General features: G+C 32.1%; 3 protein-coding genes across 5 annotated transcripts; 1 reads left to right on the top strand and 2 right to left on the bottom strand.

The window, feature by feature from the left end:
* Positions 1-94: 94 nt before the first annotated feature.
* On the top strand, positions 95-9,641 carry Mettl5 (Methyltransferase like 5). Of its 3 annotated transcripts, none has more exons than XM_067285176.1 (5): positions 95-472; positions 555-663; positions 822-1,006; positions 2,015-2,097; positions 9,102-9,641. In XM_067285176.1, exons 1-5 carry the CDS (start codon positions 373-375, stop codon positions 9,264-9,266), a joined length of 642 nt encoding a protein of 213 aa, XP_067141277.1. In that variant the 5' UTR covers positions 95-372; the 3' UTR covers positions 9,267-9,641. The 3 variants fall into 3 exon arrangements, with proteins under 3 accessions (XP_067141277.1, XP_067141278.1, XP_067141280.1); XM_067285177.1 differs by having other exon boundaries at positions 277-345; XM_067285179.1 differs by having other exon boundaries at positions 442-468.
* LOC136987440 (ADP-ribosylation factor-like protein 6-interacting protein 6) lies at positions 9,293-21,158 on the bottom strand. Its single transcript, XM_067285180.1, has 4 exons — positions 20,950-21,158; positions 14,629-14,703; positions 10,063-10,195; positions 9,293-9,958 (listed from the first exon to the last, which is right to left on the bottom strand). The coding sequence occupies exons 1-4, from the start codon at positions 21,104-21,106 to the stop codon at positions 9,868-9,870; spliced, it is 456 nt and encodes a 151-aa protein (XP_067141281.1). The 5' UTR covers positions 21,107-21,158; the 3' UTR covers positions 9,293-9,867.
* Positions 21,159-21,704: 546 nt separating this feature from the next.
* Positions 21,705-25,676, bottom strand: LOC136987441 (cytochrome c-like). The gene is made up of 3 exons (XM_067285181.1): positions 25,527-25,676; positions 24,100-24,291; positions 21,705-22,077 (listed from the first exon to the last, which is right to left on the bottom strand). The coding sequence occupies exons 2-3, from the start codon at positions 24,281-24,283 to the stop codon at positions 21,932-21,934; spliced, it is 330 nt and encodes a 109-aa protein (XP_067141282.1). The 5' UTR covers positions 24,284-24,291; positions 25,527-25,676; the 3' UTR covers positions 21,705-21,931.
* Positions 25,677-26,159: the final 483 nt, after the last annotated feature.

Below are 26,159 nucleotides of genomic sequence, written 5' to 3'. Positions count from 1 at the left end.
TATGAATTTCGTCATAAATTACTTTGATATCTTCTGGAATATCGTTTAAATCGATATTTGGACTCCATGCTTGGGAATATAGTTTCATGTAGCCGTGTATGCGTCTAAAATAGGAGACGACGTACAACTTGATCACAGTTTCCTTTAAAACAGACCAAATCCTTTCGCTTTCCAACGACATTTTCCGTTAATTTTAAAAGAAATCGAACCGAAAAATAAAATCGTACGGAAAAAGAATCCGACCACGTGATTTCATTGTACTCTTGTGTTTCTACGCTAGTCTGCGCTGACGTCACACTTAATCGGTCGAGGATGCAGGTTTTTTGAATTGCCGATTTATAAAAGGTTATTTTGTATTATTTTCTTATAAACATGAAGCTTAAAGAATTAAAAAGCTTATTGCAGCAGATGGAAACATTTCACAAATCGAAATATCAGCTGGAACAATATACAACACCGGCTGACATAGCAGGTTGTCAGTTTAACCGTAGAGATGAATAGGAGTACGTAGATTTTTTTTGATTTGATTTTTAATAATCGTCTTTTATATTTAGCAAAAATGCTTTATATGATTCACACTGCCTCCGGTTTGGGCAATGCGGTTGCGGATCTCGGATGCGGATGTGGTATATTAGCGATTGGAGCATCCCTACTTGGAGCAGAGTAAGTTCCTAGTCTTGGCCAAACGTTTTGAATCAATATATTCCATCCTTTTATCTTGTTTCCTCGAGTACACGCTAGGAAATAGTCCGAAGTTAGTTTGGTATAAATGCTGAATGCAACGGATTAATTGATCTTAATTTGATGCCTTTTCCTTTCAGCATATGTATAGGAGTGGATGTAGACGACGAAGCATTGTCGGTATGTTTGGCAAATTGTGAGAAATTGGAGGTGACGAACGTCGATCTCGTTCAGATGGATGTGGTACATCTTGCGGATTCGCGCTGGTCTAAAGTTTTCGATACGGTCGTCATGAATCCTCCATTCGGTACAAAAAAACGGAAAGGTAATGACTCGGCCGTCGTTCGATTTCTTTGCGTCGAGTTTTCCGAGCAAAGCCACGTTATGCCGTAATCGACGTAGAGTAAAAACTAACCGTATGAAAAGACCGGTAGAAATGCAGGTCGGAACGAGGCAGTCGGGACCTTGTCGGAGCCATAGATTATTCTGCAACGGTAAAAAAAGTGAAAGGAAGAACATTCTGTGCACGACCCTTTGTGAGATATAATGTAGTAGTAGAATAGTAGTGGTTTATAGACACGGTGGCCAAACTATGGCTCTTCTAGACCTTTTTGTGGCTCCTATATATTGGGCCCCTGTCTGTTGTTATATGCATTTGGTGCCTTTATATGTATATATGGAGGAATAACACCAAAGTCAGACCCCTATCCTTAATATAAATATACAGTATATAGGTTATATACAATATACTGATCCAGGATGTTGCTTTCACATATTTCTGATATGCAGTATAAGGTTCCCATTGGCCACCTCTGGTATATAGTATGTAGATATACCTTAGTAGTAGTTGATATAATGGCATTTATTATGTTTTATGAGCTTTAGCTGTTCATTAAACTGGAAAATAGTTGATTTTTAGCATTGTTTAGGAAAATAGTTCTGGATTTTTTTTTATTTTCACTTTTAAATTTTACCCCTTTTTGGAAGGTCTTCAAAATTCCAATAGGCTGATTTTTGGGAGGTTATATCTTGCAAAGGACCATATGTAGACCATGATTTCCTTTGACTGTTTTACTCCTACAGTAGAGGCATGTTCTACAGCTCTGATAAGGTCCCAACTTCCTCATTCAGAGCTGTATTTCTACCTAAAAAGTAAACTTATATTTTGATAAATTCAATAAAGAAAATTTTTAGAAAATCATATTACTTAATTAAATTTTACTTTAGTTGATAATTATACAAAATTTAACTACATATTTTAATAAAAACTTACAGTATAGTTTATAATATTAATTTTGATAATTTTTAACATAGAAATTTGATAATTTTTTAGGAATTGATATGATATTTTTAAAAACTGCCTTGGGTTTAGCCAAAACAGCTGTCTACAGTATGCACAAAACATCTACCAGAGAGGTAAGATATACTGTATTTAATTTCAGGATTTGAGATTCTTAACTAACTAAAGTACATTGTTTAATAAAATTTACATTGACAAATGATCTAATTTATTTTTATCATTAAAATGATTGTAAATTTCTTTCATTCATTTTCTGATATAAGCTTATTTTATAAATTTTAGCTTAAGTATATATATGTATTTATTACATATAACTTTATAATTCATATATATATATATAAAGTTATATGATGTAATAAATACATAAAAAGTCCATGGATATATGTATATAATTAACAATTATAAGATTTTATTTAACTTTAAATTAGTAAAGTTTAATAATGCAAATATTTTCACTAGAGGCAGCACATTAATAAAAATGTGTACAATAGTTTTACAATAAATTAGAAAATTTGTAGGTGTACAGAAATTCAATAAATATTCTCCACTTCTAATACACCAGGATGATATACTCAACATTTTCTCCAACCTATTAACCGGAGTAATACTTTTCGATATTTGCTAACGCTTTCGATGTTTCTCCTGGGCTCTTCCTCGGGCATTAGATAAACATCGTAGTGAATGCCCGAGGAAGAGCCCAGGAGGGGCATCTAAAGCGTTAGCAAATATCGAAAAGTGTTACTCTGGTTAATAGGTTGGAGAAAACGTTGAATACAGAAATTCACTTACAAAACTGCTCTTCTGCTTTTAGTAGTGCTGAATTCATCAATTATAAGTCCATTTCTGCAGCTATATTTCTTTCAATGGACAAGATTGTGAGTGAAGAAATTGTCTTGACACATTGATCAAGAACCACCTCCAATCAGCAATTTTAATTTTGATAATGATCTTTCTGCAGATGAAACAGGAACCAGTACAATTAAATTTTCAATAATTGCCAATTTGATATAAGTAATAAAATACGCAGTCAACGCATGCTAATATGAATCACTAGGGTTAACAGTAGTTAATACAAATTTTAAATAAAGTGAACTAACAATTTTTAGGGGCAAGGTGAAGGTTGTATAAATAAAGTAATAATAGATAAATTTTATTTTATTTACAGAAACAAATTAATGTTGTAAATTATTTTCAAATAAAACAAAATGAGGAAGAGACTATTTGCTGTTTAAGTGTGGAGCAAGTATATCAAAACAAAACACCACATCCATTTGAAGGAGTGTGGGCCTCCTTAAATTTTAACCCTTTAATGCTGTTTTCTGAGTACAATAGAATGATCCTCTAAAATCAGATGTTTGAATTACTCTACAATTTTATTTACGCATTGAAGAAAACTGTTGCGATATCTATAAATAGAATAGTAAAAAATTACATAAAGAAACTGACAATTATAAAAAGAAATTTATAGAACATTTTGAAATTATAAAACATAAGAATAATATAAATTTAAATAATGGTATGTTAGCTAATACAAATTGAAGTGACATAGTACTTTGAATTGGGCTAATTGCAATAATATAATGTCATAAAAAAAGAGTTGCTTTGTAATCGTCAATGTGTAAATATTAACACCAGTTGCATCAAAAGTAGTAGCACAGTTGTCAGTTTAAAGTATGGTCTGGCATACCTTAATTTGTATAATTTTTTTAAACAAGATCAATGTTTAGATCAATGTTTACTGGTTATAGAAAATTTTACTAATTATGTTATGTAAAGGTATGTAGATGTTTGGATGTTTGCTTTATTTTATGTAATTGCTTATTCAGTTTATTGTATTATTATGGCGTATACTGTACTTAAGAGGGCTAAAGCCTGAAATGCATGTAGATTAAGAGTGGTATTAAGACATACTGGATGGTATTATTGTCTGCTTAGTACTTGTAAGTCCAAAGAAATGTGGCCGTTCACATTGGGATTCGAGAAATACATTTTTAGTTTTCTAAATTTACGACGTATTTCTGGATTAATTAAAAAGACAATTATTTTCTTGCTTTTTTGGTTAAAGATCGTAAGCCGAAATTTGCAAACTTTGCTATATGCAATAAAACCGATTAGTTGATAGTATTGGATAAATAGTGCTTAGTAGTAGCTTAGTGGATAAATAAAGCTGTGTAGAAAATTTCCATTAACTAACAATAAAGTTACATATATCATATGTATTTCCAACATAGATACCATGTGAAATCAAACAAATGTCATGAAATGCAAGTTAAACATACATTAAATTTTTAAAATAACCAGTAATCTTTTAAAAAGTACTGTTAACCATTTTAATTAATTAAAAATCTGAAGAAATTAAGTCATCTTCCTTTCTTCATGTCTAATCATCAAGAACAAAAACAATCTTTCTTCAAATTTTTCATTTTTTAACCAGTAGTCTGTTTTTGCTTCAGTGAAGGCTACAAAAGCACTTTCAGTGCTTTTATAACCTTCATATTTTGTTTTATTTTTGTATGGTAATACAGTTGATAGATAGCTTTTAGTCAGAGACAAAGAATGTTGGGCCCCATCTAAATTATAAATGCAATTTCCAGTATTTTTATTATTACTGTAAATTAAGAATAAAAAGTAGTTTTCTTCAACTCACTGTTTTATTTTCTCAATAGTCTGACTAATCACTATTTGAATTTCTCACACAAAGTTTGTTGTTCTTCGTTATCTTCTTTATATTCTTGGCTCTCCATCTCTGATCCTCCACACTGACTCGGGAGCTACGAACATGGATAGTCTGTTTTGTCCTAATAATGGCTCAGAGGCTGTCAGCACCTTTCAGAACAGAGATTATTTCATTCTCCAAGTTGTTGAGAAGATTGGAAATAAGGCAAACCCTGAAGGAATGCTTGATGAGGTCTTCAGGAATCTAATCACACATCTTCATCCAATGAACAATTTTACTTTCAGGAGGATGCTGGTTCTTGTTAGGAGTGGAAGACTTGCCTTCCAGAATCCACTTCTTGTACTGCTCAGAATAGCAATCCTTGAAAGATGGTTCCAGCAAACATCTGGGGCTTGGATGAGGCTGATAAATCCCCTGGAATATTGGTCTTTATCGTTGCTAGTTCAGCCTTAGTGGAAGTCACAAAATGTAATCTGTGAGCATCCCAGACCAGCAACTGTTGCTTAAACACTAATCGACCCCAGACTTCGTATAGCCACTTGATGGTCAATCCCTTGTTCATTCAACCATTTGTGCTGAGCACAATTTCAATTCTCTTGGTTTTTATTATTTCTTTATCTTCACAAAGACCTTTGTCTTTAAAGGTGGAAACTTTCTTCAATACACACAAAACTATGCTAGAGCAGGACTTTTCTGTCATTCAAATAAGCACAAAATGAGCCGAAATGCCATTTCCTTCGCATCTTGTCTATCCAATTCTTTATTTTCTCTTCCACTTCTTTGCTTTTAGGTTTTTTTCTTTCACCTCCTTGAAATCAACTTCTCTTGGAGATACCAGATCTAATGCTAGGTCAAAACTTCTTTTCATTGTTACATCATTCTTGAATTCTTTCTACAGAAAATTTGGATCAGCTGCTTCTTTCCCATTATTTTCCACAAAATCCACAGAATAGTTTAAAACTGATTTTGTAGCTATGAAACTTTGTGTCTTTAGATGTTACCAAATGCTAAATCACAAAATACAACATATGTCAGAAGAAGACAGCTGTTTTTATATATCATTTTCATACTAAGAATGCAATATTGTGTGAGAATTGTACTAATTGCACATTTCTCACATGATATTGCAAACAATTGGGAAAATTTTGCAAACTTTTTATTTTATGATTTGAATTAGCATTCAGGTACTTAATGCAGACATTTATTCATTTACACAGATCAAATACGATAAGAATTAACTGATTTTGTAAATATATAGCCTGCTTGTATAAATTTAATATAATGTTCACAAAAATACACACAAAAATCCAAATTTTTATAACATGCTAAATTTTTCAAAGCCTGTTATAAAAAATTTCTGTACCAAGAAAATTGATGATTTTAAACTGTTTAAACAAAATAAAATTGTGGCAATCATACTGCTTTTACCATTAATATATTATATTATTTCATAAATCTTATCAAAACTTATGTACCAAATTATTTGGATGTTTAATAGTGTAAGGTCACTGACAGGTGGGGATAAGTTAATCCCGTGTCAGGATGAACCTAAGGGACGTTTGCATATGGGTGTGGTGGAGGAGGCAAATGATGACAAGTGTTTTACATAAGGAAACCCGTTTATTGGATAACATATATGCTTAAATCCACAATCGACAGTGCACTTCTCTACAGTCCTTCGGAGTGGCGAGGATTTCCCTTCCGTCGAAGCCCCGGGGCGGACGAGATGAGATCGCTGGACAGATGCTCGCAGAGGTGCTGAGGCATTCTACGTTGTTGGCGGCGACACAACACGATACAGATCACGGCTCTTTGCGGGATGCAGAGGAGACTCTCTCCGACCTTGGAGATTCCGATTTTTATAGTTTTTCGCTCGCTATTCCAATTTCTGATTGGCTCCTCATCCCCTTTCCCGTTTTCTGATTGGTCTCTCTTTTGTTTCTAGGTGAAACTCTGGACGACCCGGGTCATGGGAAAGGTCCGATTTGGGGTGTCCATCTGGCGCCTTTTTGACCATTGTGTTTGGAGATTGTTGACAAATTTACAAGACTCGAACTCATAATTTAGCCCGTTAATTGCGATTTCTGTCATCTAGGAACTTTTACGATTCAAGCACGATGTTTTTCTATCTATTAAAACTGTCCCCCCTTCCGAAGTTGTCTTCTTAGATCGACTATTTATGAGCACTCGAGTCAGAATTTCACCTATTTATGAGCTTTTGTGTCATAATTCTATTTATTTATGGGCTTTCGTGTCAGAATTCTACCTTCCGTTTGACATAGACGGATCTTTTTAACACGTGTTTTTGCACGAGTTCCGGCACTCGTTTACATTTTGCATCGTGATGTCTAGATCAAGAGTTTTTTTCTTTTTCTCTCTCTCTCTTTTCTATATAATCTATTGTTATGATTTAAATGCAAGAATTTCGTGATTTACGGACCTCATCTGCAACCTCACAATAGCAATTATTTTCTGGATGATGCATTTTGGTTTGAATCATCAGAACATGTATAAATGACAATGTGAATTAAAAGAAAAAAGAATTAAATATCTAATTGAAAGAAAAACTGTTCTATACTTTTAAATATTTAAAACTATAAATGTGTAAAAGTCATGGGAAAAATGTAAATATAAACGAGCAATTATTTTATTGTGACATCGTCACAATGCAGAGATGCAATTTTTAATCATATTTTTAAGTTTATTTAATGTAAAAAATATGTTCTTCACCTTCAAATTAGTAGTGTCTTGCCCCCGTACCGGTACGTCATACTTTTCCTTTAGCAATCAAATCGTGCTGGTCGTCTATCTAACACCTTTCGGGAAAATTTTTAAATTAAAATAAGGTGACTTCTGGTTTGCATCGGAAATTCACATATAATTAATTGGGGCCTCTTGCTCTTAAGCTTTCTGTATCTGGTCTCGGTTTTTGTCTAACTCCGTTCTCGAGATTAAAGGCGGATGGGCAGACAGTTGAACGGTAGAAATTTATAGATCTATTTTTTCAAATTGCAGCTCAATAACTAAATAAAAGCAATTGTAATTCTCCATACTACTTAGAAGAATTTTATTACACATATACAGTATATGCTAATCCATAATTAACTGATATTTTATCAAGAAATCATTTATTCTAAAAATGTATCTATTAATATTTTTGAAGTGAACAATATACAGTATGTAAGTTAAAAGCATTTTATTCAACTCTAAAAACTAGGACATCACATGACTTTGTCATATTGCATTAAAATTTAAGTGGAGCCAGAAATGATCCCTGCACTTGTTAGGCAGAGAAGAGGTGATCCTTGTACCTGAAGGATGCAGACAGGTGAATTTTGCACTTGCTGCCACAAAAGAGGCTATCCTTGTACTTGCTGGCCACAGAAAGCACAATTGTTGCACTGGCTAAATATGAGAGGCAATTCAAGAACAAAAGAATAAAGCAATGATGGCAATTGCTGTTTTATTCATTTTTTCTGCATATTTTCCAATAGGTGCAAGCAATGTTATTTTTATTTTTAACCCATAGGTCTAAATTCTGTTAGGTGTGCTCGATCACATCAGAGAGCACAAACATATTAAAGTGACAATCTCTATATATCGAAAAGAAAGTTACGGATTCTTATTTTTTACATTTAAATGGACCTTTATTACATTTTTGGATTCCTCATCATAATGAAAAAGGCAAAGTTTTATCAAAATTAACCCATTAAATTTTGAGAACTGACTCAATTCTATAAGTCCACGTCGTGCAATTCGTGTGTATTGCTTTGTTGTGCACGCTTATGCTACGATCTTATGTCTCGAAAAAGAAGTCACAGACCCCCATTTTTTATTATACTTTTGGATTCCTCATCACAATTAACGGAAAAGCCAGAGATTAAAAATTACTAAAATGATATTCTATTTTCATGTTTATTGCAATCAAGTGTACACTAATGATGCCGTTAATTGTAATATGCACGATGCAATTATACGAATTTTGTGTATCATTGGTTGTGTGAAATTTATTAAAACTACCTAGCCCAAATGAATTTTAGCATCATTATATTTACTTTACTTTAAAAGATTTACGTAACAACGTAAAGGTACAAATACTACATAAATCTTTCCATTACACTTATCTTATGAAAACAATTTATAAAATCTTTTATATTTTCATCATAGTTTTATTGTGTACAAGTAAGATTAATGAATCATGTTTAATTGCATCTATTATGAGAAATTCTTCTCTTACATATAAAGATATGACTTGAATAGCATTAACACATACGGTACCTTATTATATATCGTCGGAAGCAATATATAGCAATGATTTTAAATTTGTAAAACAATAATTAAAAAATATTTTTTAATAATCACCAAAGTTATTTAAAATTATTGTTGAAGTGCATTGCATTCTTTTAGAAAAATTTAAAATAATATAATTTGTTTTCATTTCAGCACATTAAGAAGAAAGCAGACGACTGGGGAGTTAATATGGAAATTATCGAAGAATTTAAATTTGGCATACCCGCCACTTACAGATTCCACAAAAGAGCCGAAGTGCACATAGATGTCGATCTCATAAAATTTACTTTCAAAGATAAATCTTGTGATAGAAATTAATGTTTTAATTTGGAAAAATCTTTCCATTTAAATTTTTTCAAAATATTTTATTTTTTATTCTTACAAAGATATTTTATTATATTATAGCAAAATAATCATCACAGACTCAGAAAATATATAATATTTACATTTTTCTTCTTTTTAGAATTAGTTTAAGTGAATTTACTTCCCTAATTATTGACCTTTCCTTTATCGGCAAAAACACATTAACTACTACAACTAATTCTATGTACGATTCTGAGCAATAACTACTGTAGATATTAACTTGTAATATAAATATTTTAATAGTCATGTTCATTATGTATAAAATTACATGTTACATAAAGAGTATTTATGACTTTGTAATAAATAAAGATATGGAAAATCTATTATCAATTATACTCGACGTAACTAAATTAATACTGCGATTCGACTAAGTTTACAACCAAAGCTTATAGTGCATAACAAAAATAAATAATATATGTTCAATATAACAACAAAAAACAATATTGAAATGCATCTGGAATGCGGTTCCGTAAAAGAAACAAAGTGCATGGCAAATTAACGAAATTAATCACTCGTTCTCGATTAATACGTGTAAATTTCGTTAGTCGGAAAGCAATTAAATCCAGTAAGACATTAAAATGGAGCATGCTACGCCATTTGCTAATGCCATGACATACGCAGTATGAAAGTTGTGTCCGGATTGCTTCCTGAAAAAGAAAAACGTACAAATCATCATCTACGATACTTAACTGTTTTCGTTAAAGGGAATTTTACAAATCTTTTTAGTTTGAAAAATTTTAAATCGGTGTACCTATATTTGCTTGGAGATAACGGAGACGGTGGACTTATTCCGGGCATAAAACTATCAAAAAATACTATCATCCAAGAAAAAATTGTCGTGACTATCCCAAATATAATAGGTATTGCCAACGATGCAAAAAGATCTGAAAAGAGAAATTAAAACGGTTAGAAATTTACATTATTTAATTTCAATTAAAATTTTCTGACTATAAAAAAAAAAGTTCAAACTGTAAACAATTTTAATTCCTAAAAGATGTTTAAAAAAACTTGGCTAATACAATAATCTAATAATAGAAGAAAAAAACAGCTGTTAAGAAATTTTTAGGAAATAAAATTTTGATTTCTGTAAGCAAGATAAGTTTAATTTAGTTGGATCTCTGAATATAAAAAAATGAAACTAATTTTCAATGTTTGTTCAGAAACTCTCAAATTCTTTGTTGGCAGTTTTTATTTTAACAAGTGTTTCGTCGGAGAGAGAATTAGCAATGTACTTTTCAACTCGTTTAATCATATAATTTCAATCAGGCTTAAGAACAAATTTAAATATTCAAATACAAAATTGAAGATAAAACAGAATATACAAATGAATATAATGAATATTGTCATATTCATTATATTACAAATGATATATACAAAGTAGCTTCAAACAGTTTGTGGAAAAGTTGTTTATTTTCTTAGTGAATAAACTACACACATTGAGAAGACATTACCCTCAAAGTATTGGCCTTCTGCAGCATCACATTTCATACAGTGAAAGGAAGACGTTCCAGAACCTCGGATTTGCAACCATGGACATAGCACGTTACGCAGTGGCAATCACCTCATCAGAACTGTTGAATTTTCTGCCTTTCATGAGTGTTTTCATCTTATAAAAAAAACGTGAAAATCACGGGGTAAGGTCTGGTGAGTAGGGAGGATGTGAGAGCACAACAAATGAAACTTATTGGGTTGTGGACATTGAAATAGTCTCCTTGTGCAATGATACAGCAATTCCAATGGTGTTGAAGATCTTCAAAGCAGCTCTGGGAGTTAGAGCTGCTCTTCTATAATGGAGTTGTGGGTACACAGCCATTGGATATCATCAACCCTGTTAAAACTCCCGACTTTCAAGAACCGTTTCAGATGAAATAAAAAAGTTGAAACAATAATTAAAGTAGTACTTTTTACTTTCCAGCGCATAGTTTATTACTCCAGATAAACATTTCGGCTGCTTAAGTGCCCCTCGTCAGGTGTAAATAGCTTATTCAGAAGAATTATGTGCTGAAAAGTAAAAAGCAAGAGGTACTACCATAAAAAAGTTACAGGGGGTCAAGTCAGGCAGACAAGTAGGGGATGGACAAACACTCATCTGTTTTCCAGCCAAGAATGCAGTGATAAAGTGGTATGATGTCTTGAACTGATACCAGTCCCACTAGTGGTAATGGCAATGGACATTCAACAGTAATTGCTGTAGATCATCAGTGTATACATGATTAACAGTATGGGCAAGGAATGAATTCTTATGCATAATACCTCTGCCATAAAAAAGAAAAAAAAAAAAATGCAATTGCATGGTCTTTGTCTTTGATAGCTGCCTCAAGGGTTTTCTTTGACCACTGCAATGCAAGGCCTATCCATTCATCACTTTGTCATTTGGTTTGCAGGCTGTACTAGTAACACTACGTTTCATCTGCATCTGTTGCAATGATACGGTGCAGTAGGGTCGTATCATTTTGAGCAGTTTCCAGAAAATGTGTTCTTGACATGTTCAACTTTTTGCTCAAGAGTAAGGTTCTGAAATTCAATTCTCATGTTGAATTTTTATTTCTACAGGTCTTTTTATAGAATGTTTGCACAAGATTTTTGAAATTCTCACATTTTCTGAAAACATTTGCACCATTACTTGCCAGTTTTCAGCTAAACATTGCTGAACATTTCTTGCAATTTTGTCAGTATGCAACATTGACAATCATCCAGATCTTTATTGTCACGAATGTCTTCTCTCCCTTGTGGAAACACCTGTGCCATTTGAAGACTGCATTTTTCAAGGTGTCACTTCTATATGCCATTACCAAGCAATTACCATTACCAGAGGCAAGTTTCCCTATCTTCACACAGAACTTAATATTGTATTTGAGATGGAGGAACAAGGAATCAACTGGACATGAAAAATATGCACACCTGTGTTATTTCTTAACTCTGTTAGAAGCATCTTCCTTATCTTTTTGTAAAGTTTTGTAAAATATGGCACAGTCTGAAGGTGCATGCTGTGTAGAACACTTTCTGAGAGAAGACTCAGTTTGGGAACTGTTGAGACAAAGGTTGTATTATAAACAGCAAGTGTCTCATATTGTTATCAGTATCAATATATCCCAAAACATGAATAACATTACAAAGCTTTCACTTACTTTAACCAGAAATTTATAATGATAAGTTTGAATTTACTTAGATAATAGCAATTATAAGCCATGTCATTTCAATAAAAATGTTAGCTCAACAATCAGTCAATTTAAATTAAATCTTCCATCACATAAGATGTGTACTCTTGAAAAGGATCGAGAACCCCGATTTATGAATCGACCCTTAAAAATTTTTTCCACCGACCCTTTTCAATATTATATACTATATTTATTTTTTAAAGGCATTTTCCTACATTTATTTGAGAGCAAAAATGTACAAAACTTTTATTTCTAACCAAATTTCTTACATTTGCAAAGCTTTATTGATCTGAAACTTTCATACATCCCTATGATGATGTCTGCTGGGAAACCCTGGCTTAAATGTACATTTTCATCTTTCACTTAATAGCTGAGTTCTGTACACAGTATTATAGTTTCAATTTTGATTTTGTCATTTATTACTTCATTTATATGCTAAAGCCAAATAATCGTTGGATTATATTGGAGTTGGGACTCAAAGGATTATCGACCTAAATGTGGGGAAAGGAGAGAGAGGACAAAAGATAAAGAAGTGAGGAAGTTTGGAAAATTAAGGGTCAATATTTGCATAACAGAAGGTCTATTTAACCTTTTTATCTTTTGGCCTTTCCCTGAATTTGGGTCTATAATTCTTTGAGTCACAACTCAAGCTTTATTTAGTATTCCTTCCTCATTGACACATTTCCAAGTATTTGAAAATATTTCCTTTCCACTCAAAAATAAAATATGTATAAAGGTTTATGGCTTGGTGAAACTTTTTTTGAGTTTATGCCATTGAAAAATAAATAAATAAAAAATTTAAAAAATTGTCGATTTTGTTTACACGTTTATTGGGCCACGTGCAGCCTGCGGGCAGATACCCCCGGCTTACGGTAATACTTCTTCCAGAAGCCGTACGAGTACTGGCAAAAGTGTGTTAATGCCCAAGGGAGATTATTTTGAAGATGCAAATAAGCCAATTAAAATTAAAACCAAATCAGGTAAAACAAACTTGACAGACTGTTAAATATAAATATGTATTAATTAGCTTCAATTTTGAAAATTCTCTTTCTGAATTAGCTTTAGAGACTGGCTGAGTAATTAGGATTCAAAAAATAAACAAATTCAAATAAATTTCTATCAAGCAATTTGTAGCAATATACTTTACAATTTCAAATGCAGTAAGGGTGTTTTCAAGCTCCATATTTAAGAAAGTTTTGATTTATGATCACAAATCACCATGATTAATGTCAGATTCATTTTAAACTGGATCAGTCAGCACATTTTCAAATTTCATACATGCAAGAAGTTTTCAAACAGATTCAAAAATCTGTCATTACATTAGAATGTTTGAGATAGCTGGGGACGAGAAGTCGAATTCCTGAACATTTTTTGAACGAAAAGAAAAAGGGTGCCTTGATTTGAAGTTTGATATGTTTTAGTAGATATAATAAATACAACCAACCCATAATTACTTCAAATATCAAATCAACAGCTGGAGTCTTTTATTAGGGAGAGGATAAATAATTAAGTTATTTGGCAGGATGCAGGAGATTATGCCATCTCTTGTTAAATTAATTTCCGAATATTCTGGAAGAAAAGAATGGCCAGAACGGGACTCAAACCTGCAACTCTCGCTTACTATGGAGATGCATTGCCAATTACACTACCCAGACCTGTGTTCAATCTTCATCTCCAGACTAATTAATTAACTAATTTAGTTATGATATTGGTCACTCACAAAATTTTCTTCCAGAATATTCGAAAATTAAATTTTATTTATTTATAATAATTAAATTTAACAAGAAATGACAGCCTAATTGTCCACCTCCCGATAAATTTCTTAATTATTTAGCCTTAATAGTCTAATAAAGGAATCTGGCTATTTGGTATTTTATTACATAGTTATATAACAAGGAGTCTATTTCCTTGCATTGAAAATATCTTAATTTGCTAATTTTAGAAAATTTATTGCGATGTTATGTCCAAAGTTTTAATTGCAAAGACAAAGGAATATGTTCAGAGAATAAACTGATTTTTCTAAACTTGTAGTGAGAAGCTAGCTTTACAAGTTATTTCATAGAAATATTTTTGAGTAAATTCATAAATTTTCATTAAAGCTTTAGATTTTACAAAAGAATTATTTGATAGCAAAATTAACATTAAATGACACAACTTACTTTTCCTTTCACTATTCCTTGTTATGGTGAAAGACAACTGAGAATAAGTCCATTGTATTGCTTCAGTCAGTTTAACTGCAATAGGAATTTCAAAATTTTAGTTTTAGCTTTCATCAGTTTTATTTGGTTTTTTCTAAATTAAATTAAACTGACAAAAGCTTTGTAACAGAATTGCTGCTTGATTGAGAGCAAAAATTTAGGAAATTTAGTCATTAGCTAATTCATTACAGAACTATATATTAGCCAAAAGGAAATTAATGACTTATAACAACATTTATCGACGCATAATAGAGTTATTTCTAAATTCAGTAATTATAAATTATATATTATATACAGAAAAAACTTTGGACCAGACATTTCATAATGTGTCATGCAAGTTAGGATTAATTAAATTGAAGGTTTATGCTCATAAATCTACCGATTCTCAACTAGCAGTTAATTTAGACATCTTTCTAACAGATTTTTTTTCCTGTACACTTTTTAAAATTAATTCATAAAAAACTTACACCTTTATAAATCCAGAACCAAATTTAATAAAAATTAAGAACGTTTTTGATCAGATTTGTCGATATTTCTCAGTAAATACAAATTTAAGAGACTTACATTCTTTTAAATTTGTATTTACATTCTCTTATTCTCCCATTCCGTTGTTCTATAACTGAGGAAGATCAGTGAATCAGATCGAAAACGTTCTTAATTTTTTAACTTAATAAAATTTATGTATGGTCTGCAATGAAGGGCTTATTGGAAAAACAGCATATCCTGCAAAATTACAAAAAAATGAGTTATTAACATGAATCTGTGCATCATGCATCATTAATCTGTCTTCTAAAAAATTTTTATAGTTCAGTCACATGCACCACATGTTGCATACCCACAGTAATAAAATGTTGCACATTTAAGTATTGGTGAATTGAAAAACATATCCACCTTTTTCTTGAAAATTTCGTAATGTGGAATACACCATTTTTCCAACAAGCCCCAAAATTATTAATAGATGACAATTTCACTTATTTTTAAGACTCTAAAGCAGTGACGAGCAAGTTTTTCTGAATGCTTTGAGTGAACTTCGTAGTCTTCTGACAGGCTACGTGCATTTTTTTCTTATAGAGTTCTGGATTTAATTCTGAAAATGGGCTTTCTAGGAAACCCATTTTCAGAATTATATATTATACAATGAAGCATTGAAAAACCAGACATGGCCATTGAAAAATGAATATTAAAATTATGATAAAATTGTATATAATTTTCTTCTAAAAGATGCATCTATTCATTAGCAATGAATTAATCACTATAAATGTAAGCAAACAGGCATCTTAATTGATAAGAATGGCTCATAATATATTCACAACCTTATTGACTCATATTGCCAATAGAACTGTAAATATATTGTGCCAAATTAATCACTATTTTTGTTTTTACCAAAAAAAAAAAAACACAAAAATTAAAAACAAAATGTTGATAAGACTGAATGTAGTCATTATCGCTTCATGCATCACATAAAAGAACATAATTACTATTGCAATTTATCACTAACTTATCTGATTTTCAATTCTGAAATATAATATTTGTACAACTCTTTCTATGATAAAATTAAAGTATTTCTGTAGCTTAATAGCATTTGAAGAGAGTTTATTATTTAAAAGATGAGAGTTTGAACACAGGTCCACTGTGTTCAAACTCTCACCCAGTTTTGGTGAATATTTGGTTTATATTTTGAATTTACCTTATCCATTAACATGGTATTAAGCAAGGCCGGGACCTCACCCATGGATGGGAGACAGTCCAATCAACGTTGATAAACAAGTGATTTATTCTGGTGAACACAGCCAAAGACGCAGAGAAATAAAGTGTTGTAAGATTTAATTGTTACATTCCTGGTCATAGATTGTGGGAGGGAGTAAAAGAGCTACAGCAATTGGAATTTTGCAGTCACCAACAGAGTTCAAAGTGGAAAGAGGGAATGTTTCCTCAGAGGGGGCATGGCCGGGATCGTGTGGTTGTGGCTGTGTCCTCTCCGAGACAGAAGAAAAGCACATTTTCGGCAATTTATGAGACAATTGCTCGAGAAGGAGCGTTATCCTACCCTTGGAGAGAGCGAGTGGTCTGTATTGGGAGTAATAAAGGGTGGTCGACAACCCCACGACCCGAATTGTGTCCCTGGCAAGAGATCAGGGATGTGGGAGACCACCAGTTTGGACCTACCAGAAATTGAAATTCTGGGAGCAAAAGTGTATGAAAACCCAGTCTTTGAGGACGCAGGGAAATCGACATTGCAGACTGTCTGCCTGTGGATTGTCAGAGAACATTAAGATCGTCCAAGTGCCCGACAACTAGGAATCACCTTCCGGTAGTTGCTGGTAAACAACTGTGCTCCAGTGATCGAGACTAGCCTCCAGTGTTACCCGCCAGCACATTTTTGTCCCAAGCCCCCCAGACCTCTAGAACTGATGTTATGGCAAGTCGGAAGCACAAACTCTGTTTTGTGTTACCACCATTGGGTATCAATCTTACAATTATAATCAAATCTGGTATTACTGCTTGTGAAAATGATTATGTATTATAAAAATATATCAACAAATAAAACTTATTTTTTATGAGCAACTATTTATTGTGACATTGTCACAATGCCAGGTTTCAATTTTTAATCAAATTTTTAATTTATTTCAAACATTGACACAAAAACCTTTAAAAATACAGCCTTTTTATTCACTTTTCAAATGTTTTTGGCCAGTTTGAATGGCCTTCCTCATGAACAAAAAAATCAAATGATTCCAATTTCTATAACAGAATTTGTTTTGGAACTTTTTAAATGTTTGAATTTTCTTAGATGTCTAGTGTACAGGCTCGTACATAAAGAATTACAATCTATACTGGTTACTTGTACCAATATACACATAAACTGTACATACATATAATATATAAATAAACAAGTAAAACGGCAAGGCCATTTTTGGGACAAGACTACGTTTTGAAGACTCAGGGTTCGACTACGCACTGTTTTCTGAGGAAAAGAAAAAAATGAGCACTAACCAATGAGGAAAAGCCAACACCGGTACTTGGGGTCCTGGCATAGATTACGGTGGGCTTCGGTGCTGCCGCAGTTACAATGGGTTGCGTTCACATGAGCCTGTTCTTGGCTACGGTAAACAGGAAGATACTGTTAATCAAATTGAAGAACTATAAGACGCTACGCACTATAAGACGCACCTTAATTTTTAAGCAATTTTAAAAAAAAAAATACCTATAAGACGCTACGGACTATAAGACGCACCTGAATTTTGGAGGCAATTTTTTGAAGAAAAAAGTGCGTCTTAGAGTCCGTAAAATACGGTATTTGTACCCGAATTGTTCCGATGTTGCTCTCGTCATTTCACAGGATGGTGAAACAACGAGAGCAAGAGAATACATGCTTAATGTAAATCACACGTTTGTCAACATTTGATTTCGCAACATTCGCATTTTGAAATTTCCAACAAGCAACGCATGCACAAATCTTGCACTAGCACCTGTTTGTAGAAACAGTGTCACATTTTGTATTTTATTTTGACTCGGTTTTTGATTCCGACTACCTACAAGTTCGGTTTTTTTATGTGCGCATGATTTGGGCACCAAATACTCTGTGCCAAATTGCAACTCCTGACATGTACTCCTTCATACCTTTAAGGTGTCCAGCCATTGACAGCAGCACAATTTTATAGACAAGATATAGTCTCATCAATAACTAAATAAATAAATAAGTAAATAAATACATAAATACATTAACACAACTGCTAATATAAAGAAGGCCACTACTGTGCCTACTTCAACTGCTCATCCCTTTTTCTATACTAAAATATTCATATTATGCCCGCTCTCCATGCCGATAAATTTCAGAGTCGAGTAAAGTCCAGAGACTTTACTCGACTCTGAAATTTATCGCTAATCCTTCCAGGTTTGTCATGTGTATTTGCCATGTCTCTTTGAGGTGTCTTTTATATTATTTTAGCTCTTTCCCAATCTAGCAGTTGTGTTAATGTATGTATGTATTTATTTAGTTATTCATTCATGTATTATACATATGTACAATTTTATGTGTATATTGATAAAGGAACGAGTATAGATTGTAATTCTTTATGTACGAGCCTGCGCACTAGACATCTAAAAAACTTCAAACATTTAAAAAGTTCCAAAACAAATTCATTATAGAAATCAGAATCATTCGATTTTCCTGTTCCCGAGGAAAGCCGTTCAAACTGGCCGAAAACATTTAAAAAGTGAATAAAAAGGCTATATTTTTAAAGGTTTTTGTGCCAATGTTTAGGTATTAGTTAAATGTAGTTAGAGAAGAGTGTAATTTATTTCATTTAAAATATATGCTCTCTATCTCAAATTAGTAGCAGCTTGCCCTCGTGCATCATATTTTTCCCATTAGCAATAGAATCATGTCAGTCGTCTAACTCCTTTCGAGGGAAAATTTTTGAATTGAAGTAATGTTACTTTGGGTGCAAACTGAAAGTTCTTATATCATTAATCGAGATCTCCAACCCCCAGCTTTCCATATCTGTTCTCTTCTTTCATCTATCTCACTCTGTTCTTGAGATTAAGGAAGAACAGACAGATGACATTGGGAATTTATAGGTCTAAAATTTTTTCAAATTGTAGCCCAGCAAAGATAATATTCAATTCATTTTTCTTAAATGATATCCACTCTGACAAAATGTACAAAAAATGAATTACTATTTGCTTAGTTGATACTAGGTAACAGTGGCGTGCAGTGACATTTGATGATAGGGAAGCTGTGCTGGCCCTGGATAGAATCGCTGGAAGCATTATGATATTTTGATGTGTAGCATCCACTAGCTAAAATGTATGAGGTTGGTGCTCTGCACGAATGCATATAATCTGGCTGGTTTACACCATTCAAACATTTCCACCACGGAAGCCATCCTTTATTCAACAGTACAGCGCTTCCATTGGAAATATGCATATATGAATTTATATTTGAATATACAATAGCAATCTTATAATTTTTTTCACATGTTGTATAGAAATAAGATACACAATGCAGTTATAATAAAATATTAATTTTAATTAATTCAAAGTATGTTAAAATATGAAAATAATTGCACAATATGTATTTAATATTTTAGAAAATACAAGGGAAGTGGTGCTTCCACAGCTTCCACGGACAGTACGCCACTGCTAGGTAATCAATTATTTATGAAAATAAAAACTTTGGTTAAGCTAAATAAATTACTTAACATAATATTATATATAAATCTGAATAAATTTCTTTTATACTAAATACATTTATTCTCTATGCAAGTCTTCAAAACATTGCTATTTGCTATTACAAAAATTAGTCACTAAACCAGTGTAAAGCGTTGGTTCAAAACCTACATTACAAATTATATCAATATTTAAATTAACAACAACTAGGCCTACCATTACTAATTTTCATCTATATTAATCACCAACAATTATTAACTGTAATATTTAATGCCAACATCCTCGCCAATATTCTTTAACATTATTTTCACAGTATTTGCAGCAATGTAAAAATAATTCATCGCTATTTTACAATTTTAAATTTCTGCAGGTGTCAACACAGTTACCGTAGCAAAATACAAAGAACCAAAGGTAATCTTTATATATATTTTTAACAAGACACCACCGCAACGATTCGGATGCCTTATTTAATCTAATATTTATAGACATTGTCTGAAAATACCAGATTAAATACAGTCGTCGAGTATAAACGCAAAAGGATTATTTACATAACCCGCCACCTTCGTAGACACTAATTTTAAATTGCTTCCATTTAAAGCGAACTTGAATTTTTAAAATTAAAAAAAAAAAAAAACACACACACTAACCTATTTTCCTCGTAAAATTATGATGTTAAACTGATTCATTTTTATAAATAAAACTCATTCACGGTGCCAATTTTTTGTTTATCATTTTAGAGTAGGTAGAGTGCAACATTTCCATCCATAATCCCCACAATGCACATTCATCCATTTCTTTATGCATTCCAATAGCTTTATTTTTAGGGAAGTCATCAATCCACCATCTAAAATAGACATTTTCTAGTGCAAATTTACCATAAATCGATCATTTTTCTGTAGGTAACAATATAGCTTTTGTTTTCCGGGAGTTAGCTGCTGCAATCGTACACAACGACAATCACGGCAGCAGAGTTACCACCTCAAAACACGCCATAACTGTCATAAATGACGAAATAAACACGTTTTATATTGCGTATTCTGCTCGTTCCTTCTTAGGAACGATCGAAATACGCAATTGACTTAACCCAAATTCTTAATTACAAACACTTACATTGATTCTGCTGAGTATTGAAGCGAGTATAAATGGCCAGAACTGCCAGAGAAGCCACTAATATATATAACATGACATGATTCTTTTCGGTTTTAACCACTTCCTCTTCCTCCTTTCCCGCGAAAAGCTGCTTTTTAACTTCCTCTTTCGTCCGCATCGTCTGCGACTCTACTTGTTTATCTTACAACATGCATCCTTGGCTATCGCGCTACTTCAAGTGTTGCCAGATCCTCCCCAAAAAAATAAGTAAATAAATAAAAATTGCTACGTACGATACTTAAGTACAAAAAAAGCGCCAATTTATATTAAAAATATTTATAGCTTAACATTCGGTCGTGCTGTCACTTAATAAAACATCGTACGTACATACATTAACACTACTACTCGTCGATTAATCCCCAGGAATTTTTCGGTGGTTACCAATAGCAAAACTGAATCGATCCGAACAGATTTACGTTATCGAATTTCCGGTTGTTTATAACTACATAATCGTCGCGGTTATCGCTTAATCGACACGATAAATTTTGACGTCATAGGAATGTATGTACAGTACTGTACTTCAACTTTTCAATATCAACCACATTATACTGATACATAAATATACTTTTACATTAAACAATTTTTAAAAATTAGAAATTTAATAAAATAAGTTTGCAAATTGATTTACTCTAATCTTTCTACAATTCATTCCAGAATATTAAAAAAAGGGGTTAAAAATGATTGATTTATGTGAATAACACACAGAAACAGTAAAATCATTTTTCAATTTTTGTTCTTGTTTTTTATTTATTTGTCAATCAAAAACAACAGTAAAATATCAAACTGTTAGTCTTTCACTTTATTTCTAAATTTCAATGGGTTTTTGCACTACTCTTCGCTCTCTAATGTCTTTTTATGAATGGTTTCCTTTTCGTAACTGAATGATGATAGCTCAATATAATATATTACACACAATAATAATTTGATGCTAACTAAATTTTCATCACTTGCAGGCCTGCTCGATGTAGGCGATCAGGTCGGCTCGTTCCTGCTTCTTCTTGATGCCGGCGAATACCATCTTGGTACCGGGAATGTATTTCTTGGGATTTTCCAAATAGATGAACAGTGTCTCTCTGTTCCAGACAATACCTAAAATTTGAACGAAAACAAGCACAATATGTAAGTATTTAACGTAAAATTATATAAATCTCTATAATAAATAACCACGTCGGCTCTTGTACAGTTTGGTTTTATTGTTTGACAAAAATCAAAGATTTTTGAAGCGAATTTTATCTAATAAATGGAAAATTAGCTTTTATTTGTTTGTGCCCGAGGACCCACGTTAAGAATGTTAGCATTTCTCCATTTTTACCCACTGTTAAAAGAGGCAGTGCTTAATTCACTACATTAACTACAGTAGTTAGTTAACCTCGTTAACCTAAGTTTAAAGCAAATTGCTTTAAAGATTGCTTTAAACTGAAGAGTTTATACATAAAATTCTACTCACACATTATTATTCTGTATTATCTATAATGTATTTTAGTTTTGGCATCATTTAAATGATTATTATTTACCGAGTTGTTTTGTTATTGATCTTACTAAAATAAGCAAATACTTATAATTGTGGAATAAAGTGTTTTCTTGTTATATGTAATACGATTAAAAAAATTTGGAAACTTGGCATATAGTTCCTTGCCTTGAATAGTTAAGACGCCGATATGCAACCCCCTTTAAACTAATCCCCTTGGGCAACTATACACTTGTCAGAGCTCGTACAGATTCCGGAAGATATGCTACAAGTTGTCTCGAACGTCTCAAGTCGCCAAACGAAGTAAAGGCATCACTGTAGCAGTTGCAAAAGATGGCTTACGACATTGCTTCCGGAAACTGTACGAGCACTACGAAAAAGCTCGTCATCGTCCGTGGGGATTAGTTTGAAATGGTAGTGCTTGGGCATTTTAAACTATTCGAGACGAGAACTATACTTAATTTCCTCCCCTCGAACAAGGCACTTTCGGACCCGGCCACGTGCATCGCAGAATATCACAATTTGAATACGGATGGGAAATTCCGAATATTCAAAATCTTAAACTAAAGATTTTTATACTGGTATAATGTTTGTAGCTTAATATTAACAGGATAAACTTGCATAAAACTAAAATATGCAATCATCATTATTTAAAGATAACCACCTACTAAGTTAAAATGCATCTAGTAATTTATTATAACATAATATTTAATTTTTAATTTTACAATTAATTTGTATATTTGTAAAATTTAAGGTTACAGTATTGAGATGTTTAATTTTTAAAAACTCAAAAAGAACTGATTTAACAATAAACCTTTTTTTCTTTTTCAAAAGATTTCCCTAAAGCTGTGATGTTATAATTAAATTTAAAAGCCACAGACAGCATTTTTACTTTTTATGAACTGAGGTGTCAATGAATTAAAAATTTGTTTAGTAAGCTGACTTATTTGTAACTTAATGTTTATCAACACAATTAAAAACCTAGATTTTTGCTTGATAAGTTATCTTTTAACCTTTGTATTGGGCAAACAATTTTATATCATCACAAGAAAAAAATATACATTAAGTAAAACTTAATCAGTTCTATATTAAAAGTAAATAAACTAAATGCAGCAGATAAAAAAATGCATTACATTTAATCATCATTGTCCTAAAGTTTATAATTTTAAATAATGCTTTATTAATCTAATTCACTTGTATGATTGCATGATAATCCACTGCTATGGAAACTAATTAAGCAAAAACTGTTCTATAGCAACTGCACCAAAGAATATTGTCGTAAGTCAATAATTCAAATTACAAAATTTTTAATGGATTTGATGCAAAAGTTTTGAGATTTTTTTTTACGTAAGAAACTTTAATATAATTCCATAATTTGTCTTTAAGACAAAATAATTCACGTAAACAAAACCGATGGACAACAAGATTCTGTAATTCTGTAATAAATTTTGTATGTGCAATCATCCATTGCAGATACAAAATTGACTTCTTTATTGGCCAAATATGGATAAATTTTATACAGAGAAATAAAAATTTTTTTATTGGTAATTTTACAGTTTATATTCTTGTTAGAATTGAATACATTTATTTTAATATACAATTTTGTTTTTAAAATTCATTAAAATAATATAAGCACATAATACCTTTCTTCTTGTTTGCATCCGTATATGAAAATCCAGGCGCCTGTCCAGTACTACGTCCTATCAAACCGTGGAGATTTGGTCCGGTCTTGTGTTTGCCCCCGGCTTCGATAGTGTGACACTGAGTGCACCGTTGGACGAATACCTTCTTACCCTTTTCGGGATCCCCGGGAGGTATGTCCGACATTTTTCTTTCTAAAAAAATTTAAAATATGCATATATTTTTGAACAACATAACAAATTGATCGGAACACTAAGCCAAACGTTTTCGATTTCAATCGTAATTACTATTTTATTAAAAAATTGCAAATAACAATTACGACTGCAGTCGAATAAAATTGCGAATACTTAAATTTTAAAAATAAATTTCACTTTCATTACTTTACAAAAACAAATTAGAGAACAAACATATTATCATTCTCTGATTCTTATTCAAATGAACGAGGAAATATCTATAAATTTGAAGAGTTGAAATATTTATAAAATATATGAATTTAAATTAAGGAGAGAGTTAGCCAAACAAAAGATGTTCCGTCTTTCACGTAACTATTTAAATTTCATTTATAAACAATATAAAACCACAGTTTTGTCGAGACAAATGCATTCCTACATTAACGAGAAGATCATCATCGCAGCATACAGTTACAGAAAACGTTACGACTCGTTTCGACATTTCCCTTTACTTTCAAACATTCGAAATCACCTTTTAATTAATTTCTTTTATTCCATAACACCATGTATTAAACACAGTTCATTAATACACATGTATAATAATTTGTAGCAATATTTCTATCCATTTCACACCATATTCATTCGTTATTGCATCAAAGATTTCGTCACAATTGGAAATCTACAAGTTTTAATTATTCAAACCTATACGATTTAGAAAGAAATGACGACAAAATTCCCCAAGGACAATCTATATCGAGCGTTTAACATCATTTTTCTTTTTTTAAACTCTTATTTATAAATATATCGAGGTTTATCTATTAAAACGCGTACAATAGGAGAATAATTTCGGCATAAGTTAATTATAAAATTGAAATTAACAAGTATTGCACGAGATTCTTAGAACACGAGGTTAATAAAGGGGTCAAACACGTGAGGTATTGTAACGTGTATTGCAAGTTCTACGTATTTTAAAATAGATCAAGTGTTTACCGGAGGGTGGTTTTTAAGGTGAGGATCAACTCCTAATTAAATAAATAAAAGCCGTTTTGTAGATTTACAAACGAAATAAATTCTCTTCAGAGCGTTAACTTCCGGGTTAAATTAACGAACTGTCTTAATATTTAACGATTTTGTAGAAAAATTTGCCATTCCTACGAATCCTTCCGCCATTTTGGCATCCGTCCGGAATTTCCGGATAAATAGCGGTAAAATACATCGATTTCTCGAGTGATAAGTACTTTAACGAAATCGCAACTCACCTATTTATTAAATTAAGGCGAAAAAATGCGTCTGGAATTCGCAAATTCTTCTAAAATGGTCGAAATAGCGGAGAGTCGAAGTAACCCACTTACCCACCGGCCGGCACTTACCAAACAAAAGAGCATGCGCCCATCATCCATTGACGTCGATAGGTCACCGTGTCCTTGAGGAAAAACGAGAAACGACATTTACGGAAAGCATTTCCCCTATACGAAAAATAGGCATAAAAAACTAATTTAAAATAGCCGAGAAGAATAAATGCAATATTTATTTCGGAAATTTAACTTAAATTTGATCTTTAATTTGTTTAAAATGTAAGGACAAGTTTTCCGGATAAACATCTCGTATCGCATCTTTAAATGATAGGTCGGCCGTCGTTTTTCGTCGATGCTGTGACGTAATAGTAGCGTAGAGGCTCTATAATCGATCACGTGTTCTCAAAATTTACCCGTGACCCAAGGTCCTAGAATATAAGGTTAGCTCATAGAGAAGGAACGCTTCTCATTGGTTGCTTATTTGACGTCATTCCTAGTCGAAAAGGAAATATCTTTCTATGTCTTTATGGTAAAAACATTACCGATCAGAGGCTTGTAGCTTTAATTACACGCTAATATTTCATTAATTACGATTTA

Source organism: Centruroides vittatus, unplaced genomic scaffold (assembly GCF_030686945.1).
Source record: "Centruroides vittatus isolate TY-2023 unplaced genomic scaffold, ASM3068694v2 scaffold_211, whole genome shotgun sequence".
In the NCBI taxonomy this organism is placed as follows: Eukaryota; Metazoa; Arthropoda; class Arachnida; order Scorpiones; family Buthidae; genus Centruroides; species Centruroides vittatus.
This window is presented reverse-complemented; position numbering and strand designations above follow the sequence as displayed.

Excerpts from the sequence above, each read along its gene's own strand:
- Mettl5 (XM_067285176.1), top strand. The coding sequence starts at position 373 with ATGAAGCTTAAAGAATTAAAAAGCTTATTGCAGCAGATGGAAACATTT. Across the intron at positions 473-554 it reads AACACCGGCTGACATAGCAG|CAAAAATGCTTTATATGATT; the intron begins GTTGTCAGTTTA and ends TTTTATATTTAG. Across the intron at positions 1,007-2,014 it reads CGGTACAAAAAAACGGAAAG|GAATTGATATGATATTTTTA; the intron begins GTAATGACTCGG and ends ATAATTTTTTAG.
- LOC136987440 (XM_067285180.1), bottom strand. The coding sequence starts at position 21,106 with ATGCGGACGAAAGAGGAAGTTAAAAAGCAGCTTTTCGCGGGAAAGGAG. Across the intron at positions 14,704-20,949 it reads CAATACTCAGCAGAATCAAT|TTAAACTGACTGAAGCAATA; the intron begins GTAAGTGTTTGT and ends TTCCTATTGCAG. Across the intron at positions 10,196-14,628 it reads AAGGAATAGTGAAAGGAAAA|ATCTTTTTGCATCGTTGGCA; the intron begins GTAAGTTGTGTC and ends TTCTCTTTTCAG.
- LOC136987441 (XM_067285181.1), bottom strand. The coding sequence starts at position 24,283 with ATGTCGGACATACCTCCCGGGGATCCCGAAAAGGGTAAGAAGGTATTC. Across the intron at positions 22,078-24,099 it reads GGATGCAAACAAGAAGAAAG|GTATTGTCTGGAACAGAGAG; the intron begins GTATTATGTGCT and ends TTCAAATTTTAG.